The following is a 22027-nucleotide window of genomic DNA, read 5'->3' on the forward strand; positions in this document are numbered from 1 at the left end:
TTGGTGTGAAGTAGCTTTAGTGAGTCGTATATGGATCTCAACAATCCAGGGTTGTTGCACGAACTCGTACTACTACTGGAGCTGTTACTGCCGGTGTTCCTTGTAGAGGTATTGCTGGTAGATTTTGAAAGTGTTGCATTGCCTTTGTTGTTTTGTTTGCCTTGACCTGTTTCATAAATCACATTCAATAGAATTAGCTATTTCTAATAAATTAATTTAATAGATATGAAAGATTTTAGTTTTGATATATGAATTGACACTCTGTAGGGTATACATAGTAGGCCTAAATGAAAATTTGATGAGATTTGTTTGTATTAGTAACAATTGACAAAAAATACCCAAATATTAAATAAGTCATGGTAAGGTTGATAGCTGTTGTAGCTTTATTATTATAATCTAATTTGACTTTATATGTTAACCTAATTTTACTCCAAGTCCAGTATCATTCTTAAAAGCACATTAAACACAGGTGTATTATTATTTACCAGTAAATTTTATATTTGATGAAAACTTTTCTATGTCAACAATGACAAAGAGCAGCCTGGGTAACTGAATAAAGGCATTGTCTATGATTAACGTGTATACACCCCTAATTTGATATTTTCGCTATATTGTTTAGAAATTCATAAATTAAAGCACACAGTTGAAGCTTCTATGATTGAGTTTGATAGCTCTGCTTGTAAAAAAAATGACAACATTGAACATATGATTGAAAATTTTTTAACACAAGAAAAAAAGAGGACTCATCACTTAGACTCTTCAAAACCATTTTGGGGGGTTTGTTTGTTTTGTTTTTGTTTAAAATAAGTTGATAAAATAGAGTAAAATATAATTTAATATTGCTATTACAGTGACTGTGATGTCATCATCTCCCTTGAAGCAGACTGAAAACTTAGTGAGTACTGTGGTTCAAGAGAAAAATTATAGAAAAAATTTTGATAAATACATTAAAAAAAAAAACTCCTAGCATGTCTTCCCTTCGTTTATTTTATTATTTATTTATTTCCCCCTCCCCCCAGCCCCAGTCCTGACAGTGCGCATAGTAACATACTTGCATGAATGAAGGGCTTCCCTTGCGTCAAAATTCTATTCATATTTAAATTTAAAACAGTCAATATGTGATGAGGCGCGGCGGGGCTATTTTGGGGATTCCATGCTATTCATATTTAAAACAGTCAACATAGTGAGGCGGGGTTTTGGGGGAAATGGGGAAACAAACGTTCGTCTGCATATGTCGTCAGTACAGTATCACTAAGATAGATTTTTTCATAAAAACGACAAAATTTATATAGAAACGCTTACTTTTTACGGTGCCGAAGTCCTCCGTAGTTCTCCTCACTTTCACTGTGTCATTACTGTTTCGGAATTCAAGTGCCGGTCTTTTTTTCGCCTGACTGCTGCCACTGAATACTGGTGAACTTGAAGCCATTGTGGAGTTGTCGTATGCATCGAATACCGTACCGCGTACCGTATCGCCTGAGCTGCGGTGCGCGCTGAACTACAGCCGATCACTCAACCGGCGCGTGCCGGTAAAGCGGACGACACTTGCGATAAATCTCTTGGGTATGGTACCTGTAAATTGTGTATTACAGCTACATGCTTTCTTTAAAGTGGGCAAGACTTTGCATTATTAATGTAATTAATGAAGGACACTGTTATGTACGTTTATTTTGTTTGCTTATGAAAAAAAAAATGGATAAAAAAAAAAGTTATTGACGGGATGTCGAGATCACAAATGCTCTGCAAAGTTACTTTCTAGTCACAAGTAGATGTATCGGCGTTTCCCGTTGGCTAAAAATTTAACTTGAGGGCGCAGTTTTCATAGCGCAGTCAATAGCGTAACGGTTCACAGGAAGGGTGGACATTGCCCGTATCAGCTGATTTCAGACAGTGTACAGTCGCTTGTCGACAATGATCAGTCTCGTCTAACGCCGCAGCAAACGGATACTTCAGTCGCCTTCGCAAAAACGTGATATCCCACATGCTTGGCCCAGCCCGAATGAGTTCGAATAACTTCTTCTACCCATATTAATCGAACAAGCCAGTATTGATTACGCGCGCCGTATCACGGTAGGTTAACAATCCTTGTTTATTCATCATTCATGTCATAAATTTCAATAGTGCCCTGTCATACGAAACCTTCAAACGTGTTCACGAAGCTTTGTTATTTTATTTTTTTGTGGACAAAACAATTGCGATGCTATTCTTTGCTGCGAATCCGTAGCCTAGTTTGGTCATTGGAGTGGCAGGGCTCGTTTTCGCAGCAATGCTAATCTCAGCGTCACCAATGTACGTTTGTATAGATCATATTCATGATATTGCCGTGTACACCAGTAGCGGCGTTCGCCTAGCTTAAAGGTACGGTGTAGCTGGCGACCAGAGAGAGAGAGAAAGAGAGAAAATGATAAAGAGCTAGGTTATAATTAATATGACATTCATTTTTCTCCATTTTTAATAACCTATGTTGATGCTCATATTATCACATAATTTTCAAATTAGAATTTCTCATCAAAGAGACTGAAGAGGCCCACACCCTATTGAAAGGTTCATAAAGTGAAGTTGCTATGGTAGCTAGTTATTAAAAAACTTCAGTATTCTTGAATGCTAGCACTCAAACGTTGTCTTGATATTTCTTTTTAAATAATGTCTTACCAATATCTTAAGTAAAATTGAAAAATTACTGAAATATGAACCAGTGGTTTTTGGACAAGTATAAATGCTATTTTTTGGTGTGTGTGTGTTCATTTAATAGTTGTATTGTTTGTATTCTAGCGCCCCAGGCTACTAACTTAGGAGATATGTCACAGGGATACGTTTGTAGAGTGTGTGGTGTGAATTTTGCATCAGCCAGATATCTAGATAGGCATGGTGACAGTAAGAAACATAAATATCAACAAGAGCTTTTGTTGCGTGATAACTATGGCAAAGACGAGGTTGAGCAACCATCTCAGGTAGGTATTGGTTAAAATTAATCAATTAATCTAAAGAATCAACAGAAGTAATATTAACCTTCATTTTAATGAGAATCTTTCTGTAGTTTTGGTAAAGCAATGTATTAGTATACAGATACTTTATATCACAAGTGAAAGTGTACAGTATTTATGACCCTTTTAGATTACAAAAAGACTATGTACAAGTACGACAACGTCTGTTGTTACCCAGACTTCATTGACTGCCTCAACAGCTGTTACATCGTCTCATCACTCAATGGTATTTCTTCAGGTATGTTCTTCCATATAAAAATTTAATTTAAATTTTTTATCCACAAAGCAAGGAAGTTTTGTGTCTTGACTCTTCACTTAAATTTTAAATTACTTAGAACAGTAGCTGAAAATTTAATCTTTTTTCTTCCATGTAACTTTTTTGTACTAATCTTGTGAACACAACATGTGCATGTTTAGAAAGCAATAATTTGTTGGCATAGAATTTTAGTTTGAATTGAATTGTTGACAATGAAAGTGCATTGTACACATCTGCAGGATTTGTTTATAAGTTGAAAATGCCAGGCATTTCAATTACCCGTGTACCTTTTTGAATTTTGTGTAGACACAAAACAAAGACTTTACTTACTTTGACAAGTATTAACTATTTGTATATGATGCAATGGCCAGTATTCCCTCTTTCAAGATGATCAACATACTCGTGCCAAATGCTTGTAAATTACAGAAAGCCCACTTTTATGCATATTGGGTCTAGATCATATTTGTTGTTTGCATCACTCAACTACATTCAGTGTGAATAATGAATTTGAGTGTCCAGTTTACTGGGTTGTCTACTTACGTGCACAATTTTATTCATGATGGCTTGGTAGTGAGTTCATTTGTAACTTGTCAAAATGGATACATAAATAGCAATTGTTGTACTTTTCTATCATACCTACCTTCCATCATTTTTCCTCTTATCGTATTTCATATGTTTTTAACAATATTTGGTGCAAGTTTCAATAGATGCTTAATTCAGAAAGAAGTAAAAATCTCCAATCAAATTTTATTTAGGAGATTTCTGAGTCAAATTAAAATTGAAAAGCTAATTAATGCATGGGCAATCTAATATTAAAATTAGTAAATATCGAGTGGTTAATTTAGTACTGGTTTGGAAATGTGGAAAAATGTGACAACACAGACAAAGTTCTAATATTTGAGATAAATTTGTAATATTCGCCAAAATTGTGTTGAACTAATGTAGCTGATAGAGGGCTTGTCTCTACAAAATTAGCTGGATAGCATTTATTAAATTGAGTAAAATAGGCAATATATAAAGAAGTAGTATAATATTTATAATTGAGAAAAATAGCCAATAATATAATAAAATGATACTATTTTTCATGTGTAAAAGATGCAATTTATAAATAAATAAATATGTTATTCTCACCAGGGTTATATTCGTATGGAAAATAACTCTACCCAAGAAGATGATGTGACAGATATAGAGAAAATTAATCAATGGAATGATTGTGAGTATGATCTCTGTGTATTACCATATTCGTCCCATTATAGAACCAATGTTTTTGTCAATGCTTGTAGAACAAAACATTATCTATCTTTGATTATGAATGTGAGCAGGGACTTATGATCAGATGAATACGGTACATATACAGTATTTACATATGGACATACATTGTAATAGTTTGACTTTTGGTAAAAAAAATCCATTTTCTTAAAATCATTTGCTACAGTTGTAGATCATTAGGGAACCCTGGTAACATACATGTATCCTCATAATAGGATTGTGTTGATATAATATCAAGGGAACCCTGATTAAAGCCACGGTAGCTGTAACTTTTTGCTTTTTTTTTTTGCTGAGCGGAAATACGGCTCTGGCTTGCGAGAATGCCATGAACATGCTTCCCACTTGTCATACCACAAATAAATAAGGCTGCATGTGTATTCATTGGTTGTGGTTTCAACAAGGTTTTATTGGTGAACAGATATTCAGGTGAAGAGTGTTCTTTCAATTGCTTTAAAGGCTCCACTCAATTATCTGATTTATCTAACAGGAAATTTATTTAATTGATAAAAATTTCAATGGAGAACAATAGAAAGACAAACTGTTAACGAGCACTTCACACATCCACTAATAGGACAACCAGGGATTGAGAATGGCGTCTTTAAAGGGCTTGGATGACTTACTGCCTGCACACAGCCAAATGTTTGAGTCTGTATGGCAACCAGATAGTTAATTTTGATTTTTTTTGCTGTTTCCAATTTCAGATTTTTCCATATTGGCCATCCTTATAAATTTTTTATCAGCACACTCTTAATGTTTTTATGTCAAATTTATGCTTAATATGACATTTCTTTTTTATAATGGTACGTATTTATAATACACAGTGTATGAAGATACAGATGATGACACAGATGAAACTATGTTTACTGAAGAGAAAGATCCATTGGATCAGAGTTTTCACCCATTTAGAAATGAACACTATGCTGAACTGGCTTGTCTTCTCTGTGCGCCAAGACCCCTGGTAATGTTTTAATTACTTTTGTTTCTCTTTTATAACTAGACGGTAGACCATTAAGTACTAATACAACGATTTTCTATAACTTAAAAGGTGATCTTAAAAATGTTTTGTTTGAAAACAGTACCAGAATGTTTGTGTTTCTTTGTACATGGCAGGTATATGGATGATCACATCAGTAATAAAGGGGAAGCTGAATAGGCCCAGAACGATCCCTGTGTGACCTTACATCCTTGCTTTTTTGTTGGTATGAGTTTACCATTTCGAGTTCAAACTCTGTAACAGTTGACCATAAAATTCAATTTATGCATTCACAATCATCCTAGAACAAAACTGGAGATGTAATCTGTTGCAAAAGTGAGAATCACTCGATGTTGAGGGATGTCATACCACCGAAAAGACCAGGATGTGGTGTCATTTAAATTAGGGGTCATGAAAATGGCCTATTATCATCTACTGTGCACCCTGTAGATTTGACAAAATGTTAACCTGTATCTTATGGTGTTTGAATTGTATCTTTTGTTAGTCCCCCGGACCAAGTCCAGGGGACTTGTAGTTTGGGTTCCGTCCATCCATGTGTCTGTCCATGCCGGTATCTCAGACATGCCTTGGTCAATTTCCTTTCAAACTTTACACAAGGCTAGTATCCTATGGCCATAGGCACATCAATTAGTTTGGCGATATAACCAGGCAGCCATTTTGTTATGGTTCATGTGCATCATATCATATTTATGTTAATTTGCAGTCACTTTCAGTGACAAATTCCCAATTACAAGGGGACTATGCCATTGTTAATGACTTGTTTTATTTGATGTCATATACATATTTTAATAAATTGCCCTTGTCTATCTCTTTGGAATGTATTATACTTGATGATGATCTGTTATATTTACCACATGAATTTATTGTTTCTGAACAGGGAGATGCAAACTTAAAGTATATATTTTATCTATTAAGAAAACGAGACCTTACCACACCAACACTTTACCAGGTCAAACAGCATTTGGCTGAGTTGCCAGGGACTCTGGAACCTAGTGTGGTATGTACCAGTATGTTGAGTGTGGATTTTTTAGCTCCGCTGTCAGAGATGCGGAGCTTATCTGATAGGCTGATTGTCCGTCGTTGTCCATCCGTCGTCCGTCAACAATGGACTTCTTCTCTGAAACCGCAAGTCCAATTGATTTGAAACTTGGTATAGAGGTTCCTAGGGATAACCTCAGTCAGATTTCTTCAAATCGTGGCAAAATTTGCATAATTGTATTTTTGGGGCAATTTTCCCTGTTTTTGGTCAAAAAATCTTCTTCTCTGAAATTGCATGTCCCATTGATTTGAAACTTGGTATGGAGGTTCCTAGGGGTGAAGTCGGTCACATTACATGAAATTGTGGTGAAAGTTGCATAATTGTATATTTGGGGCAATTTTTCCCTGTTTTGGTCAAAAAATTGTTTTCTCAGAAACCACACGTCCAATTCATTTGAAACTTGGTATAGAGGTGCTTAGGGGTGATGTAAGTCAGATTAGATGAAATTGTGGTGAAATTTGCATAACTGAATTTTTGGGGCAATTTTTCCTGTTTTTGGTCAAAAAATTGTTTTCTCTGAAACTGCAAGTTCAATTCATTTGAAACTTTGTACGGAGGTACCTAGGGGTGACGTAAGTCAGATTAGATGAAATAGCTGTGAAATTTGCATAATTGTATTGAATTTGCATATACATGTATGTACTTGCATCTTGAGTCAATATCTTGACTTTGCTCTTTTTCATGAATTTTTTGTCATTTTCCTCAAAGCATCTTCTTTGAAACCACAAGTCCACCTGATTCAGAACTTGGAAGTTTGTAGGGCTAACTTCTGTCAGATTTGTTCAAATTGTGGTTAATTTTGCGTAATTGTCTTTATGGGGAATTTTCCCAACTTAATTCTTTGGTACCTTTCAAGTCTTAGGTAGCTGCAGTGCCATTGGCACTATTTTTCCTATTTTTGGTCAAAAAATCATCTATAAAACAGCATGTTAGATTGACTTGAAACTTGATATTGAGGTTCCTTTAGTTGACCTTCGTCACATTTGTTCAAATTTGTGTGAAATTTGCATATATCATTTTTTGTGTGTGTAGTTTGTCCCATTTTTTATCATAAAATCTGAGAATTGTGATTGATTTTTATTCAGTTTCCCATGGGCTACTTTACCCATATTTGTTGCAGTTATTGAAAAATTTCCATATTTACTGGTATACCGTACCCTTTGACAAGTTTTGCAAAATTTTTAACAAACAAAATGATTTTCTCGACAGTTTAGCTTTGGTTCTTTATAAATGACACTTTTGTCATCGGTTTCATCGTCTCAATTCATTTAAATATCACAGCGGAGCTATATCGGCCGCTAGGCCGCCTGTTAAAATATATTTTGAGACAATGCTGATAAAGTACAGGAGAACTTGTATAGTTGACTCAGCCCATACATGTATGTCCATGCTATCATCTGTAGCTATAGCTTTGCGGAAAGTTTTATACAGTAGTATGATTCACTTCTGTCTAAAATTTAAAATTCAAGACAACACTGTCACAAACACAGTTAAGTAGTACTTTTAGTTCACAAGTTATAATTTTAACTGTTGTTATTGTAGCATCACATTCCCTCAGTAGTAAATCTTTCAGTACATGTGATCTACCAGCATGTGTATGTAATAATGGGTCCAATATATCAGTCTTTATCCTAGACATACCCTGACAGAATAAGATGGACAAGGATACTGTATGCATCCATGCATGCATGCATGCATATGCATGTCCTGTTATCATGTGACACCATGCAAACAAATAATGAATTTCTGGTATATTCTTCTTTAGTTTTCAGACTGCCAGGGTCAATCATATTATTCTCTTTCTGTCATTGATATCATACGTCGAAAACTGGCTATTCCTAGTTTATCCTTCAAACTGGTTCATTATCCAAAGAAATCAACAAATAATGCTATCAGGTATTTGCTATTCTTTTTGTCCAACATAAGATGTAATCTGACTGCCATATAATATTTTAATCTATGCAGTGTGATCCGCCATATTTTGTTTAGGATGACAAGTTGATGTATTTGATCAGTGATTGGTAGAAACACACTCCTGTTGATGTGTAAATTGGTAAACACCCTTACATTTTGCGTTCCATGACTTATTTATGAATTTTTTTTGTGGTCTGAAGGTCTGCATAAAAATCTGAGATATTTTTTCAAGCATAGATCAACATAATTTTAATTTCGTCCCAGTGTTCCATCTAAACAGGGAGATGGGGATTCCTTTTCTGTTGACATGCCGTAGTAATTTGTGAGGGCATTAGCCCCATGAAATTGTAGCAGTTCATCTTTAGCAATACAAGTACACCCAGCGTGAGTCCGAATCTGTCAAATGGCCTGTAATAATTATCTGTACTTTTAATAATCCCAATTTCATGTTCAGTCATACTACTGATCATCGGTGTCGTCTTGCATTTCGATCAACACCAACCAAATGAATTAAATGCTAGAAGTTTGAACTAAATGTCCTATTAACATGCCTTTGTTTACCTAAACAGAGAAATGTATGAAGCCAAGAAATGGAAACTTCATCAAACATACCACACTCCAATGGTTGAGGTGAACAATGAAGCTTATTTCTTGAAGGACTTTGTATGGTTTGACAATGAAGGAATAGAAAACCTTGGCTACATTTCATCAATATATATAGAGGTATTATGTAGTTGTGGCTATATTTTTCTGCCAAAATATTGAAAAATAAAAGTCAACACCACCTAAACCATATCAATCATTGTCAATGTAAAATCAAAGGATCCGAAGTAAAGTGCTGCCCACATCTGTCAAGACAGACATCTCAGACATGTAAATTGGAGGTCATATGGGTATTTTACTATTATAATGACTAGGACAGGATGTAGGCATGACAACAGACTAGCTGTTGTTCTGAATATGCTAATCTCAATCACACACGTGCAAGTTGCGTGAGCAGTTTTATTAACCATTATACTGTCAATAAACTAGGTGCTACAATCTGATCGGTTCAATAACATTTTGTTTTAGAACAGATATCGAACACTGAACCTTCAGTCATGTGTTTTGTCAAAAGTACAAAAGCGCCCACATGCAGCTTAACTTTTTGAGTCTATTTGCTTACCATAATCAGTTTATTTACAGATGACACAGGCAGAATGTGGAGGACAGCCAGATGTATTTGTGAAGCTGATTATCTGTGAAATTCATAATAACAAAGTATGTCACACCAATAGAGTGTTGAATATTCATAGTGACCAGTTGAAATATCAATACCAAGGAAGTTTAAACTTTGAAACTGTTGGTTGGAAGATGACAGAGAAAGGACTACAAAGACTGCCAAATGAGGTACTAAAATTTGATTTCTTCATCCTACATTTAAATGTGTTTGAATCCCTTTCACCACCATGGTTTGTCCCAAATCCATTGTTTTCTATGGTAAAGTTGGACCTGTATACAGGGAACTGGGGGTGAAAGGTTTAAATGTGTTTGAAACTGATACCAACACACCAGTTTCAGTCATTACAACCATTGAAACTTTTTTGGCAAAAAATGTTCTCTGAAACCACAAGTCCAATTAATTTGAAGTTTGGAATGTAGGTTTGTAGGAGTCAACCACAGCAAAACTGTGTAGACAATCATTAGTACATAAAAAAATTAAAAATCATTGGTGTCATCATTTCAGTTTTCTTTAATATCACAGTGGAGCTATATCAGCGGCAAGGTCGCTTGTTTTAAATTTTATCAGATTACATGTATAGAAAAGATACATAATGGTTCAATGTGGACAATCATATGATTGACACTAACTTGTATTTTGTTTATCTGTTCCAGTTTATCAAATCAGCAATAAGCGGACATCCTACCAAGAAATTAGCTAGACAACTTGGTAAGAGTATAGTTACTGTTCCTGTTGTTTTATTTTCGGATGATGTTGGGAGCAGCAGAACCAGGAAATGGAGTCCCCTCAGTGTGTGGTGTATCATGTTGGGAGGCCTCCCAAAGAAAGAGAATAATAAACTTCAAAATATCTCTGTTGTGAACGCATCTACCAGTGTTGGTGCAGTAGAATTGAGCAAGCCACTTGTAGCAGAATTGAAGGTTTTGGAGAAAACAGGAGTGGTAATGTACCATGGTGATCTGGATTCAGAAGTGTTGGTGATTTCACCAGTCCTTCTTGTTAAAGCTGACAATGTTCGACAATCAGAGATGGTCAATCATACTGGTGCAACATCCATCAAATTTTGTCAACGCTGTACCGTAAGTACAGTAAATATACACCAATGAAATGAAATCAACTTTAAAAGGGTTGGCCATAGAGCTGCAAGGATAATATTTGTAATGCTTGATGATTTGTTAGCTGGAGGCTATTCTTATAAGCTAGGATAAAAGTATGTATGTATATATGTACATGTATGAATGTATGTATGTATGTATGTATGTATGATATGTATGTATGTATGTATGTATGTATGTATGTATGTATGTATGTATAAGTTTGCATCTGTAAGAATATTTCGATTTATTGAGTTTTAGATGAGAAATCTTCTTATTCAAAACTACATGTTGTATACACCTTTCTAATTTTCTTTGGTGTCCCTTTTAATGGTATATTTCAGATAGTGCATTGTTGCTATTTTGTCAAATTGTGGTAATTTGCATAATTGTATTTTATAGTAATTTTCCCCAATTACTGTCAAAGACACTCAGAATCCTGTTGACTGATTTTTTAGACAATTCATTTGGGGGCAACACTGTCTTATTAGCAGTATTTTTTTTATCCCTGTTATTTGTTGACTGCATTTTCTTGTGAAATTCCTAGTTTGCAGTACTAGACAAGATTGTTGTTTTTTAATATTGAACAGTGACATTATATTTTCCAATATGTAACAATGAGAACGACTAATGTCATCTTTGAAAGAGTGTTGATATTTTGACCAAATCTGTTTCTTTCTAACTATTCTTGATTATCCATGTAGGTTTCTAGAGATGATCCATGTACATTGGGCAACCCTAGAACAAAAGACATTACTAAAGACAGCATGAGGGAAATAGCGTCTGCTCAGACAGAAAGGTTAGTATTTATGAACATGAGTTTTTGGTTAGTTATCTCCATAAGAAAAGGCAGGTTTTTCTGGTCAGCATTGCTAACATGTGTAAATTGCCACAATATCAGACTTCCTTATGTTTACCTAAACATATTAACAGATAAATTTATCCTCACAGTATCAGTGTGGTAAGGTGGAAAAGACTTAATAATCAGCTAAATGCACTGTCAAAGTATCGGTATGATAAGGTGGAAATAGTTTGTTCTGTGTCATTCTCCTGCAGAGATTTCTAGCAGCAGTATTAAATTATATCACTAATTAGTAAAGTTCATTAAATATGCAAATTATTATTAATTTGGCATGGTGCTTCTTGAACTATGTTATTATTCAGATAATAGCTTGCATGGTAAGTTTCATGGTAATTGGTACAGTAAGTCTTGTTTTATGACACTATGGTCATCATGCTTCCCGTAGACAACCATGTATCAGAAAAATTAAAACTGTGATAGCTTCATTAAACTACAAGCCACAACAACCAAAATCTTTTCAGTTCTAGCCATTTTGGTCCTGTACATGTGTATTAAATTCAGTTGAAATCTGATGTGCTGTCCTTGAGATATCAGGAATACAGACAGACACACACACACACGGCTAAACCATATGCTCATGTGAGCAAATAATTATTGTTTTCATCAGATGAGGTTTTTGTTTCTATGATTAGTGTAAAATTATTGATTGTGATATCTTTTGAATTCATGTGATAAGAATTTATTAACGTGTTAGTGATAAAATATTTCCTTTTGTATCCCAGTTCAAAGAAGAAATTGAGAACCCAGTTTGGACTCTATGAGCATGAAAACCCTTTGATGGAGTTAGAGACATTTGATAATGGCAGGTATGATGGGTCAAATTATCATTGAGTACATGTATGATATATGAACACAATTAAGAAATCATTTGGTTAATAATATGACAGAACCCCATGGCGAGAGAGTGCAAGCGCGCCGTACCAGCGGTATTTGCACGAGTGTTTGCGGGGGATCCGGCGGTCATGCTTTCACGAGCGCAGCGAGTGAAAGGACAGCCGGATTCAACGCAAACACGAGTGCAAATACCCCAGGTACGGCAAGCTTGCTCGCTCGCCATGGGGTTCTGTTATTATTACATATGTTTCCCCCTGTTTATTTTATCGAGAAAACACAGGAATTAAAAACACAAGCGAACACATTTTAAATAGTTTACGCGACACACATTGAAAGACAAGGATCACGCGCTGTTCTATTCATTTGCATGCAGGTATGGAATAATGTTTTTGGTATTTGCACTGCAGTGCAAATACCGGTAGTACGCGCGCGCTTCGATGCAAGTAAACTGTGGTACATATGTAATAATGTTCATATTTTTCTGTGTAGAAAAAGTAGATTAAGATTGGGTTACCCAGTTTAATTATATATTATTCCCTAATATTTTTCTTTGTTCAAAGAAAAATATTAGGGAATAACATACCTATCACATGCACAAGCCAAACTTATCCATATTTTATTTAAAATACATAGCAAACAATAAGTTTTGAGATGGGGAACTACGTTTTCATTAATATTCATCCGCAACGCACCAACTGTCAATCATTTTGGTGCCATAGTAACGTCACTGTGATTTTTTACGACTCGTTCATCTTTCTCGCACTGTGCTGCTGCTGATCATGTGCCGATGGTCTCTATTTTTGGGGGACGTAGCAAGCAGGACAATTGTAATATTTTATCAAACTATTGTGGAGACATTGTCTGTCGATTTGGGAAATTTGTTGATATTTTCTTGCAGCATTTGGCGAGGATTTGGCGGCAACGACATAAGCGCCATCTTGTTTGTTTAAAATGAAAGGAACAGAGACAAACAACACAAAAAGAAGTTCCGGCATGGTGAAAGTGATGACATAGATGCGGGTTGTCATGACTTAGAATGACCAGAGGATAAATTACGGTATTTTCTGTTCACGGAAGACAACATTGGCTTGTGCATGTGATAATCCCAGTTTGACTGTTAGATAGAATGAAGTTTCATAAATTTTATGGGAAAGCTAAAGGAAAAATGAAACAAGACAGTATACAGTAGAATAAGCGATTTATTTCTGTTCTATCTGAATCTCAATTTCCACTTGACTTTGTGATGCAGGGTTACTCCAAAAATGGCTATGTCACATATACATTAAAAGTCTGTATTCTGAATTGTTTTGTTTTTTTTAAACTCACACAATACCAGCAGTCAGATTAACAGTGGTGTAAAGAATATGTTTACAAGCATGTACAGGGGTTTCCTACTGTATTTTTGCATGAAGTTGTTTTCAACTCTGGTCATTTTAAATACATATGTGATGAATTGATTTGTTTTTATGAATTCTGAATAATGCATGTTACTTTTCAGATCTCTGGCATTTGAAAGGTTACACAACATTGAACTTGGCATTGTAAAGATATTTACACAGCTGACATTTGAATCAATGACAGCCAGGGACAGAGAGCTACTTGAACTCAAGCTGAAGGTAAGTACTCCTCTTTCTCTTTTATTGTGAGTAATTATAAACTGTCATTCAGTATTAAAGGGAAACGTTACCCAGCAATTATGTGTTCAGCAATAAAAAATCTATGCTATAGACTATGGGGAAGCCCTTCAAGTGTCAGTGCAATGCTATAATCAGAGGTTTTAAAATGGGTGCCATCGCTATGAGTGAGTGAAAGTTAATGACTAAGATAGAATTCGCACCAGTTTTTCATAGATTTTTTATTGCTGAACACATAATTGCTGGGTAACATTTCCCTTTAAATATTATTGCCTGAATACATGGGGTTATGTGCCCAATAGCTAGTGACAATTTGCCTGATACCTCCTGCTGCAAGGGCATTGATTTGCATTCACATCGAGGCATGCAAGAAAGTCTTATGGAAAGTTTATACCCAGAAATCTAAGCCATAGGTACTAATTAACACTTATGTCAAATGAATGCTAGTTTGTATATTGTAATGAATTTTTGTAGTAAGTGACATACTTTTAAAAGTATGAGCCAAATTTGATGGAAGATTAGTAGAGATATTGATCTGACAGACACCTGATTGTAGTCTGTTTTAGCCCATCTTTGACATATAAACCTATTAAAATCACATTTTGTACTCATTTTTATTGTATTTTAAGAAATTAACTCTTAGAAGTAAAAATAGTCTATGTGGTCAAAGAATTAATTTCTGCTTCTTGTGCTAGGCATTTGACTGGACTCCTTTCAAGAGGACATTATCGCCATCCTTTATTGATAAATTTCAGTCATATGTTGGGAGAGATTTTAAGCTTTGGGCCCAGATAGCCATATTTATACTGGCAGGAAATATCTCTGCACAACACCTCAGACTGTGGCACCTAATAAGTGAGGTAGGTTGATATCAATTTTAATACTTTACCTGAGTAGTACCAGAAAGAATAAAAACTACATTGATTCCAGTGATTAGTCTGAATTTTTCTCGCATCTATGATCTAGACTACCTGCACCAGCATATTTTCAAGTTTCATGAAGTTTGTATTACATTTTCGCAGCTGACGCAACTGTTTACATTGCATAAACTTTCATCAAAGTAACATGCATTCTCTGTTATTAAATGTTTAAAAGGAAAATACTTTCTCATGAATTATCAATCTTAAATGAGGTAAAAATGAGTAAATCAGCATCACCAAACTTTTTATTTAATCCCCGAACAAACATTTTTTGATCCATCCCCATTGTTTGTATCAGGTTAAGTTGTATGTCAATCAAGTTTCACAATATTCATTTGTCACAGGTGTTCATACTTGTACACAAGGACTGCCTACTCATCGATGAACTACATGTATCGGAGATGAAAGGATTGGTACATAACCTTGTTCGCCAAATAAGGACACTTTTTCCTTCATCATTGAATAAACCCAAGGTCCACATGTTACTCCACTTGGTGGATGATATCATGGATTATGGCCCTTGTGATTGCACTGATACTGAAAGGTAATTTTTCTTAAAAAGTATTCATTGTTTATTTGATGAGTGGATCAGAATTTTACGAGGCAACACACTGTTTCTGTAAGGGGTGGAGGTGGTATGAAGAAATTTTACTGAGGTTTTCATGCACATATCAATCCAGTCAGTTTCCCAATCAGTTACCAAGGTTACTCAACAATTCCACTGTATTCCAAAGTACTATGACTGTGTCACAAACAAGTGATTTCCTGTGTAGCGACTGTATTCCTCCGAGCTACATGGGTGAATCACTTGCCTGCAACGCATAAGTAAGGGATGCTGGGGTATTTACATTTATCATATGCATAGACCCATGTTTATCTGTAAAGGAAAATAAATAGTAATAGAAAATATTCATGTGAAAAAAGCAGAAATATTTTGAAGTTGTTTGTGTATAATGTGTGATGTGGTCTGGCTCATGACCACAACTAAGACAAGTATGAAGTCAGAGTATAAGGCTGTGACTAGTGCATTCAACAGGTGAGAAACAAATCATCGACATTTCTGCGACGACTGGCCCACACTATCATGGCTTGGTCCACATAATCGTTTCTCGCAGTCAGTTACTGTTAAACTTTAACTGAAACTCAAAAAATGGTACAGATGCAAGCAAACATTTAAACTGGAACAGGTAATAAAAATTGAAATTCTTATTAACTGAAAATTTTGAGATGTTGTCACTCTGTCAATCTCCTGAAGAAGGTGACAACAAACTGGATTGCATTGGCATCTTTAGAACTATTGCTGATGCTGACTTGAATAACAAAATACCCAACGCTTCCTTATCGGTTCATATCCCCACAGAATAAAGTCATAATAGTGGAAATAACTACCTAGGTTACCTAGGTTATGCATATGGTGATAATGAGAATTTTGCAAGCGCAAAGAGTGAAAATAATTTGTTAAACCGATGAAGAAATTGCAGTTGACAATAAAACACAACTATTGCTACGAGCGGTAAGGTCCAGCCAATGGAAATCTAATATACAACATATTATTTTCAGATGTGAGTCACTAATGGGGCTTGTGCGTGTACAGTACCTCTTTACTAACCACCACAACACATCAAGAGACTTGGCCATCAACTTTGGGCGGCTACAACAGATCCGCTTCATACTACAAGGAGGTTATTGGAAAGATATTACTGACTATAGGTAAGAGCAACCATTATTATAGCATATGTACTGCAGATTACTTGGTTCTTGTTGGCAAAATAAAAGTGGTATTTTACAGAAGATTAAAAAAAGTAGTCCCTACTGAGTTGTTTGTTTTATTAAAAACTTTTGGCGATATTATTATTTTTAATTTAAATTTGTAGGTCAGCCCATAGACCGTGGAGAAAACGGGACAGAAAACAGCAGTATTTCCCATGTACGAGCTTGTGTAGAATAAATCAATTTGCGTTTGCTTAGCGTTTGGTCAACTAATCCTGTTAACGATGCAAATCACGTGAAATACAGCAAATCAAGTGACTTGATTATGTAAAGTTGGTAAAACTCACGCATTTCTCAACATGCTGGTTAACTCAAAGAGCAGACATGTCAATGTATGATGAGTGTGAGAGTGGCAGCAGTCAATTTGTTGCAGTTTTCTCAGACTGAATAAAATTCATGTATATCTGCAATCAGAGAACAACCCTAGTACTTGGCGATTTCTTTAAAGGTACGTACAACATGTAAAATAACCAAACATGAACAATCATCATGATAATTCCCTGATGTCATCGCCCATAACAAAGAGTCACTCACAAATTCTGTGCTGTGTGATTTTTCTTTCAATGGCAAACTAAAATTCTACGTAAGAAATTAATAATAACAACACACTAGTGCACTTTTAAGTAATAAATCTCTCATGTTCATTACAGATTGCGGTGGCTCATCCATTTTCTTCAAGAAATCGTAAATAATGTAAACAACTTATCCAGCATCATTGCTATGTAAATAAAAACAATCACAAGTCTGGACTGTGTTATTTTTGTTTAACGGCAATCTATCTGAAGAACTAACTGACACACTTTTAAGTAAATGAAACTCTCATATTTAATAGAGTATTCAGTGGATCATCCATTTTATTTGTGAGAAACTGACACAATCTCCACGATTTAGACAACACGGTTGTGTCACATGTCATCGCCCATGTAAACAAAACACAAATTACGTATTGCTTGATTTTTCTTCCAACAGCAAGCTAAAATTCCATGCAAGAAAGTTTATCAACAACAGAACACAACAAGGACTTTCTTATTCCATTCCAGTCTAATATTAAAAAAAAACTGAATGGATCAACTATTTTTTTTGAGAAAATCCATAATCTTCATGATGTAACCCAACCTTCAGCCACCGGATGTCAACCATCCACTGGGGCTTGGGCAAGATTTGTTGATCATACCTTATAATTTTTCCATCAGAGTTCATTTGGCAGATAATCCCATTTCCTAATAATGTAATTCTACTGTCGTTTCCTGTCCCATTTTATCCGTGGTATATGGTCAGTCAATATTAATTCTTTACTGATGTAATTGGTATCCCTTTAGTTCTGCTGTCAGCAACATAGAACCCTGTTATAACCATTCTATACTGTTTTTTTTTACAAGTTCACATGGGTTACTTGACTCAGTTTTGTTTCATATGCATAAATTTGACTTTTTTTGCCATTTTTTGGGCCAATATTTGTAGAACAAAACATTAGTTTGAACAGTTGGCCTGGTATTAAATACAGATGTCAGTACTCACTTGTCATAATTTTAACTCTCTTAATTACCAGAACAAATCTAGGGCTATTAGACTGCTTGTTTTATCATGTCACCGCAAGAGAATACATACTATATTGAGTGTAAAACTAAATGTTATGTTAACAAGCATCATCTCATGTTAGTTTTATTCAATTTCACTCAAAAAACGTGTGAATCAAGTCTAATCATATATATTTTGTAATATCAATTCCCAGATGTTGTGGTGAAGGTGTGAAACGTATGAACAAAAAGTCTGAAGTTCAGCAATTCATGTATGGAAGGAGAGAGACTGTGGAACACAGCAAAGGATATCTGAGAAAGGTATAACTATATACATCATGACTAGTGAACACATATTGCCTGGTCACATGGGCTATGCACCCGTCTATAATCCTGAGGGTGTTGTGAGTTACCAGAAATATATTGCTTTTTCCTTGAGGCTGCAGTTCTTGTTTCAATATATCTGTCTCAAATTTGCACAAATGCAAGCTGTTATAAAGCCCTTCTAAAATGTTTCTCAGATTTTTAGCTCCCATTTGGTATGTATGTATGTCCTTCAACATCAAAAACTTGAAAACCGCTGGAAGTTTAATCTCGATGTTTGGTGTGTAGATGGATGATGGGCTGTAGATGGGATTTTGTTCAAATGAAGTTGTCATTGCCCAAAAATATGCAAATTAACTGGATTAATGCAAAAATGGTCAAAATTGCAAATCTCAACAACCACTTGTCAGATTCTTTAAAAAATTGGCATGTAAGTACTTTAGGTAGACCTTATATGATTTTGTGTGTCTTGGGTCAATATCTTGAATTTGCTATTTTTCATGAATTTTTTTGTAATTTTTCCCATTTTTAGTCAAAAATCTTCTTCTCTGAAACTGCAAGTCGGATTGATTTGAAACTCGGTATGGGGGTTCATTGAAGTTACCTCCTTCAAGTTTGTTCAAATTGTGGTGATTTGCATAATTGTATTTTGGGGGAATTTTTCCAATATTTGGTCAAAAAACAACAAAGCACAGCATAGAACCCATTCACATTGCTACATGGCCATTGCTGCGCATACAAATTGCGATTGCAAAATTGTAACTTCTTGAAAATACTGTCTTTGCAATATTGTTCCAGAGATGGCACCATTCAGACCCTCTAGCAGCATGACGAAATGGACAAATTGATGGCCTAGTGCAAGACACGTGTAACTCCTGTGTTCTAGCATAGGAGATACACCTGTCTTGCACTTGGACTGATATCAGTGTAACCGCTTGATGCCCCTTCGAATTTTTTCTTTAATTTACGTAAAATGTCATGTTTCGACATAATTTATTACTTTTTATTCAAGTTTTAACTGTCGCCCTAGGGTAAAAAATCATATCTTTAAATCTTGTTTTTAATCTATTTCTCATATTTATCAACAGCTTGTAGGAACTTGTGATATGGAAGCTAATGAAGATAACAGCTGTTTTACCAATTTAATGAGGTGAAATATCATTTGTCAATTTTATCAATTAGAGTTACCAGGGCATAACATGATGACAATACAATCACAATCATTTGAGCTGCTGGAAATGACTGCAGTCAGCTGTGTTTTTTCGTTGTTGATAAGAACCCCATATCAAAACACATGTTGCAGTTTGTCTTGTTCAGTTAAAAACAACTGAACGCTGCATGTGGAAACAGTTAAAATGATTACCTTTATTTTGACATGTTCTTATTGTCAGTGGCGATTGAAAAATTGATTGTGGCTGTCAAAGCAAACACACTTGACCTAAGTCATTTCCAGCAGCTGGCTCAAGGGTTTTTTAACTGTATTATATGCAGTATCTCTTTTTATTTTAATTGGCCATCATCATAACCTCTTTCCCAGAATTATGTTTTTTGATACATTCAATCGTAGTTCTCTTGCTTAACAAAGAAGGTTGAAGGGTCATTTGACAGGCTGTGATATAGGTCAGTTGTATTCACTAGCTAAGCTGTCAGCAATAATGGGCTTATCAGTCAGGTTAGGTGGTTGTCAGTCACTGTCTGTTGTATTCTCTGGTCAAATTCCTGCACGTATGGATTTTTGAAGTAAAATCTTGTCATTTTTGATCCAACAATTCACTGTAATGTATTTTTCATAATACATTTAAGCATACCGTACTTCTTCAGCTATTATCCAACCGAGATAAATTATTCAAATATAATTCTTGTGTTGCATAAAAATAAACCCTGTGTGCAAGATATTACATTCTGTGGGTATGGTTTAAATTAAATTAATTTTTCATCTCCAGATATCTGGTTGATCAGAGTGTCTCCATTGACAACATACATGTAACCAACTTTAAGGCGGTTCAAGCAGAGAATGGGCTGGTCAACTGTGGTGCTTTTATGAGCTATTCAAGTTCAAATGGAAAAGTATGTTTTATTCTTATCAGTAGGTAGATATTTTCTCTAAGAGGAATATGGCGGTAAAGCATTTCCCATATAGCAAATACACGCTAAAATATTGCTTTATAATATTGCATAGGTATTGCCATTTTCCATGTTGCACATGCAAAAATAAAACCTGCCGTTTTATGACCTGATATGAAAGTTAACCCAAACAAAGTAATCTCTGAATTTTTTTCAACATCATTAATCTAACACCTTTTTCGTAGTCTACACACTGGTAACTTCTTTGTGTGTATACAATATCAAATTCAATTCAAATATTCAGTCTAAAACCTTTTTAATTATAAAAATCCCAATTTACAAGTGTTATGACAAACATGGCAAACTTGTATTTTTTTTCAGGTGATATGCATATGCATAAAACAATTATTGTGCAATCAAGAGTTTCATGCAATGTACATGAAATACTGCAATGTGACTATTGTTATCACACCTTGCCTAACACTTAATTCTGTTTATACCAGGTATCATTCAAGTAAAGTATTTTTTTTTTCTTTTGTATGTAGTCCTATGGTAAACTACAGAGATGTGTGAAGGTGGCAACTGCTGCAGATGGAAAAGAAGAAGATCTGAGTTTAATATGCATACAAACACTATCACCATGCCAGCCAGCGAGATATGATCATTATAATTGTGAAATATTTAAATTATCAGATAAAAATATAATAATTAACTCAAACCGTATCATTAATCTCCAATCATTTGTTCATTGTTGTGAGTACACCACATGTCGTGTAAAAAAAATACAAAGAAGGACACTTTTGTCCATGAGGAGTCATACAAATTTTTAGATTGAATAGGTTTTCATTTGTTAACTAATGAACTTACATTCTAACCATAAAATAGTGCTCTGTAAAGCTGTAATATTGGATTCAACAACATTTCCTGTTTTATATTTATTATTGTGATTGGCCAGAATGTGTGATTTTGTATTGGTTGGCATTTGAAGATGAAAAACCCTTTTTGAATGCAGCCATAATTTGCAATTACAGTATAAAATTGAAGCTTAGAATGAAAGAAAGGAAGCTATGTATGTATAAACTCTGGAGAGTCCTCACTAAACCAAATTGTTGTTGTTAGTTTGTAATGTGAACTCAAATGTATTTCAGTGTCTTATAAGCCCAAGGGCTGGATGTGGCATCACTACACATTGTATTTTTGTGTACTTTTCTGTAAGACATAAGTTCACATCAGACACTTTAATGAATAAATGACAACTATTTGTATTTACTAATAAAGATAAACAATTTGAAAGAAATCATGTATTGTGTTGAAAGTGTGTGTTTTTCTT

The 22027-nt window shown here is 34.9% G+C and overlaps 1 protein-coding gene across 3 annotated transcripts; it reads left to right on the plus strand.

Annotated features, from left to right (window-relative positions):
* The first annotated feature begins 1532 nt into the window (after positions 1-1532).
* On the plus strand, positions 1533-21994 carry LOC139127604 (uncharacterized). Of its 3 annotated transcripts, XM_070693515.1 has the most exons (20): positions 1533-2070; positions 2773-2951; positions 3115-3222; positions 4375-4453; positions 5331-5467; positions 6381-6500; positions 8308-8438; positions 9026-9179; positions 9642-9845; positions 10332-10757; positions 11477-11571; positions 12357-12440; positions 13967-14084; positions 14798-14962; positions 15367-15566; positions 16583-16732; positions 18525-18630; positions 19722-19783; positions 20577-20700; positions 21243-21994. In XM_070693515.1, the coding sequence occupies exons 2-20, from the start codon at positions 2799-2801 to the stop codon at positions 21525-21527; spliced, it is 2901 nt and encodes a 966-aa protein (XP_070549616.1). In that variant the 5' UTR covers positions 1533-2070; positions 2773-2798; the 3' UTR covers positions 21528-21994. The 3 variants fall into 3 exon arrangements, 2 of the variants coding, with proteins under 2 accessions (XP_070549616.1, XP_070549617.1); XR_011551060.1 differs by having other exon boundaries at positions 1533-2951; positions 20593-20700; positions 21243-21415; XM_070693516.1 differs by lacking the exon at positions 20577-20700 and having other exon boundaries at positions 1533-2951; positions 21243-21415.
* Positions 21995-22027: the final 33 nt, after the last annotated feature.

The sequence above is a fragment of the Ptychodera flava genome, unplaced genomic scaffold (assembly GCF_041260155.1).
Source record: "Ptychodera flava strain L36383 unplaced genomic scaffold, AS_Pfla_20210202 Scaffold_33__1_contigs__length_2856901_pilon, whole genome shotgun sequence".
NCBI lineage: Eukaryota > Metazoa > Hemichordata > Enteropneusta > Ptychoderidae > Ptychodera > Ptychodera flava.